The 4671-nt window shown below is 35.9% G+C and overlaps 1 protein-coding gene across 1 annotated transcript in view; it reads left to right on the forward strand.

The window, feature by feature from the left end:
- Positions 1-313: 313 nt before the first annotated feature.
- LOC121878379 (piwi-like protein Ago3) overlaps positions 314-4671 on the forward strand; it is a 129947-nt gene continuing 125589 nt past the window's right edge. The window contains exons 1-5 of the mRNA XM_042384585.1: positions 314-407; positions 1846-2005; positions 2192-2430; positions 3171-3287; positions 4197-4395. Coding sequence (XP_042240519.1) covers positions 1853-2005; positions 2192-2430; positions 3171-3287; positions 4197-4395 — 708 coding nt within the window. The 5' untranslated portion in view covers positions 314-407; positions 1846-1852. The remainder of the gene's footprint in view (positions 408-1845; positions 2006-2191; positions 2431-3170; positions 3288-4196; positions 4396-4671) is intronic.

The raw sequence follows: 4671 nt of genomic DNA on the forward strand, positions 1-4671 counted from the left end.
AAGGGCCAGTTAGTGATTTGATGCTATATTTTTGGCGGCACGCAGCTGTATGGGTAGTCAAGCTTCCTTGGCTGCCAGGCTGTCCTGTGATTCCTGTCGTTGTTGTGTAGGTGGTGGTGGTGGTGGGGGGGGTGCAGACTCTGTATTCATCTACTCGGCCTTAAGCCCACCTGTTTACAATGTGGTATAATTCTAATCTTCGGCTTAATAATAATAATATTATTATTAATCTTTATTACGACTATGATAATTGCTTCTAATCTGTCTTGGTAGCGGGGCTTTAGCCGCTTAGCGTCAAGGTCCCTTTGAAAAGCCTCACTTCTCAATCGCTGTCTGCGGAAACGGCGTAGTGTGTACCTCGGCCACTTTGACTAGTGCCAACTACTGGGCTCTTCCAGTCACATACGGTAATTTTACAACATTTTCTGGTACTGGGGATGTTTTACAGTGAGGGGGCAATATTTATGTTTTGTGGTTAAAATTCGTCCATTGGCTGTAGGTTCCCGCCATGTTTACCTCAGAGTCCTCACTTAAAGTAAGTTGTCTCCATTTCCTCCTTGTAAGTTAGATTGGTTCTTTTCGTATGAGAATAGGTTTTCTTTTGTGTTTTTTGTTTTTTTTTTACTCCAATTTGACCACTTTTTTGTGCAAATTATGTTTGTTTTAAATGAAAATGTAAATTTGGGGGAAAAAGACGCTAATTTGCACAAGAAATGAGTGTCAGATTTGAGTAAAGCACACCGAAAAGCGTAAAAAAAAAAAATAAATAAAAAAACATACCTAAACCTGAGAACAGCCAATGTACGAATATTTACCTGTTTTGCAAATAAAACTTGTAAACGACCGTGTTGGCACCATAACTTCAGATCTCAGATTATGTCAACGTGGTTAGCACCAGAAAAAATAATGGAATTAAACCAAGATTTGTGGGAAGACTAATATGATCCTGAACACTAAAATGAAAGTTGAGTGAGGTTAGGTAAGGTTAGGTCTGGTAGCCGTTAGGTCAGTTAATCTTGCTTTCATTTTCGTGTACAGGTTCATGATATCTAATTCCTCTAATTTGATTCAATTCCATTATTTTTTCTGGTGTTAATCTTGACAAAATAATCTAGATTTTGTGCACATGCACATTATATACAAGGGGCCCTCTGAGTATGGGGGATCTCTGAGAATGCTAGAATGCTACACAGGCAGCAACAGTGTTATTTGGATCTTATTAAAAACTTGGACTGTATTAATTTTTGTTGAAAAATTTGTCACTATTACAGTTTTTTATGTTGATTCGAAGTATGCAACTACTTTTTTGCAGAAATAAATATTTAATATTTTATTGGCGCTTACGTACATTGTACGTCTTACAACCTAACCCACATATGGGATGGGTACCAGTGAGAGTTTATGTGGCGCCAGCATCACATGGGCAAAATTTGTAGTCGCTTATGTTAAGCATGATTGGGCAGCACTTCTGATTCATAGACCTGTAAGTGACAAATAAAACATTTCTGCAAAACATGAGTTTCAAATTTAAAATCAGCACAAGAAATTGTACCTTTAATGCAAGTTTAAAAAATTGGGAACACAGTCCAAATTTTTAGTAAGAACCTGTTATTCTTCCACCCTATTTGATTTATTGTTGTGGTTAGAAATAAGTTTTCTTCAATAGATATTTTTCGTTATGTAGTTGGTTAAATCAGACCATTGTCCTTAAATACCTGTATTACTGCTGAGATAATGTCACACAATAGTGTAGTTCTGAAGGATGGGTAAAGCTGATAACTGGCCATGGATATAAGGAGAGCATAGATGTGGTCCATTAATTGAATATTCATTTCAATTTTTCAGTTTGGAGATGAACACAGATGATTCAGCTCCAAAATCATCTCTTGGTCGTGGTGGGCGGGGAGCTGCTCTACTCAGAGCTCTTCATAGTCTACCACAACAACCAAACCAAGCCTTGGCAGAGAGTGTCTCTCCAGCTCCAGCTGTACCTACTCCATGTGTCGTGAGTATAGGCTAATTCATCAGTAAACTAAACTGACAGTAAAAACTTATCGCAGTAATGTTTAAAATTGCATAACAAAATGCAAGCAAGCTTCGTATCTTGTGATTTTGATATATATAAGGTTTATATTTATTATTTTGAATATCTGCATTTTACCCGTGTTTATGAACTTTATCTCTCAATCAGTCAGGGGGTGCTGGTGTTCAAGATGATAGCAGTGGAACCATTTATTCATCATTGGGCACTAACCGAGGGGCACTCATCAGTCAGCTGCTCAAGAATAAAAGTGCTTTATTGCCTCCAGGTGGAGATACTTATGACAAGCAAGGGGTTCGCCCAAAATTGGACTTGGCCAGAGGTCGTGCAGCACATCTGCAAACCCGTTTAATTGACAAACCTACAGCTCAGGTTGGAGCTCAGTCATTGTGAGTTCAGTGCTTCTTTTTCAAACTGTATTGGTGATATTGTTATTAGTAAGACTGTATTGAATAGCCTTTGACTTTTCAAAAAATTAATAGTTTTAAAAATTTTTATTTGTGTGCAGCTCATTCGACAACTGACCTGTGATATTATTGGAACACCCCCAGCAGAGCCACCTATAGTATTTCAACGCTAATCTTGCCCATAAGCCAAGCCCCTTTTATATACAGTACTAATAGCTGATTGATTCATAGAAACTTCAAACTAAATGTGTTTACAATTGGTAAGCAGACATGATATTATCTAAAATAATGTTAAATAATTATCTGAACTATCAAAATGCAAATGATTTCAAGGCATTAGCACTTCAGAGAGGATGTTAGAACATTTTAAATATTTACCATAAAAGGTCAATATAAATACTCTCTGGTACACGTGCAGTCTGGGGTGAGGTAAAACGGTCAGGGGAACCAATCAGCTATTTGTAGCTATAGACAGGGGTCGGGGGCTTTCGGGCCAGGTTAGCATGGAAAGGGTATAACTGGTGTTGTGTCAATATTACAATGGAATTTCCAGAGCACATAATTCAGCTCTGCTTTTCTCATGTGTGGGATGACTTAAGGTTTTTAGAGAATAGAAAATGGGTATTCAGGATCAGTCCCTCATTTTTATGAATAAATTTAAAAAAATGGTGTAATATTATTTTACAACTTTTTTATTATTTTGTTTTTGCACATTTTGTTAGATCATCAGTTTCACAAGAGTGTAGAGATTATTCATCATCGGTGACAGAGAAGCTTCAACAATTGAGTATCCAAGACACTGACGACCAAGTTTGTCGTCAGGGGACCACTGGAACTAAGTGAGTAGAGATACTTTAGTAGAAATTTGACTGTCTCCTTAGCTATACAGTACCTTTCATCACAATACAGTATTGTTGTATTAGTGTATTAATTACTCTTGTCCTTACTTCATTCTATTTTCAATAATTTCCTATTTACAGTATGTCTTAATATGACAAAGAGGATATTTTTATTTTCAATACTACTTCATTCTTACATTATCAACCCTCTTTTTGTAGCTATCTATTTATGCATCTTTTACACCTTGTACTGTACGAGCTCTTAGATGTGACCCACAAGAGTGTACAGTATTGTCATTCCCTTTGTTAAATACAGTCCAGTAGTTGCTGTACATTATAACCATCTAATGTGTGATAGATGAATGGCAATATTTTCTTTCAGCCATACTATGGGCAGGTTGATTCATTTTACTAAAGTAAATGCTGTCAAGAATTGGCACAGAAAATTGGTCTTTGAAAAAATTTAATTATGTTTTGTAAATTTATTTTCCACCTTAAACTTTGTCAGCCAAAGTTAGTGACTCATGAACTCGCCTTTCTATCTACACTCATGTCACATTGGCTTCATGGCCTGCTTTTAGCCCCAACTATGATATGTATTTTGTACTTTTGCCTATCTCCAGGTGGATTCATAAAGAAGGATTTTTTCAGAGATCTCTTTAGTATGTTGTCTTTTCATTGAAGCTGTTTTGAACCTTGGTTTGTACAGTCAACATCTGTGTGGTTGAATGAAAATATCACCATTCCTATCATAATACAACAGTTCAATGTCTGTACAAAACACACTTTTTTTTTCAGTTTACAATTAATTTACCTGCAGATAGCCACCTTTAACTAATAAATTTTTAACCTCTGCGAATATTTGAGAACCCTAGAACTAAATTGTATTCTTCTGTTTGATTCCTTCAGACTGCCTTTCTTGTCAAACTGGATTCGTCTGTCCCTTAAAGAAAATAAGGCTGTATTTGAGTATGAGGTAAAATTTGTTCCTCAAGTTGATGCACGTAATCTTCGCTTCCGTCTCCTCAACTCTATGAGAGACAAGATTGGCTCAGTTAAGAGTTTTGATGGATCTCTGTTGTGGTTACCCATCATGCTACCAAATAAGGTTAGTAAGCAGTGTATTTATTGGGTTGATGGCTTGATTGAAATCTGCTAAATTAACTTCTTGAATTTAAAGCTGGTACACTCATTTCAATCCATTCAACAGTAAGTTTCTCTAGCCCACTTGGTCTTCTTGGAGTGAGTCTTTTTGTGAAGAAGAAAAGTAAACTGAAAACTTATCATTGTAAATTAAGTAAAATAATTTTTTTGAACAAAACCCATACACACATATTATATATATATATATATATATATATATATATATATATATATATATATA

Source organism: Homarus americanus, unplaced genomic scaffold (genome assembly GCF_018991925.1).
Source record: "Homarus americanus isolate GMGI-L3 unplaced genomic scaffold, GMGI_Hamer_2.0 scaffold41027, whole genome shotgun sequence".
NCBI classification, from domain to species: Eukaryota; Metazoa; Arthropoda; class Malacostraca; order Decapoda; family Nephropidae; genus Homarus; species Homarus americanus.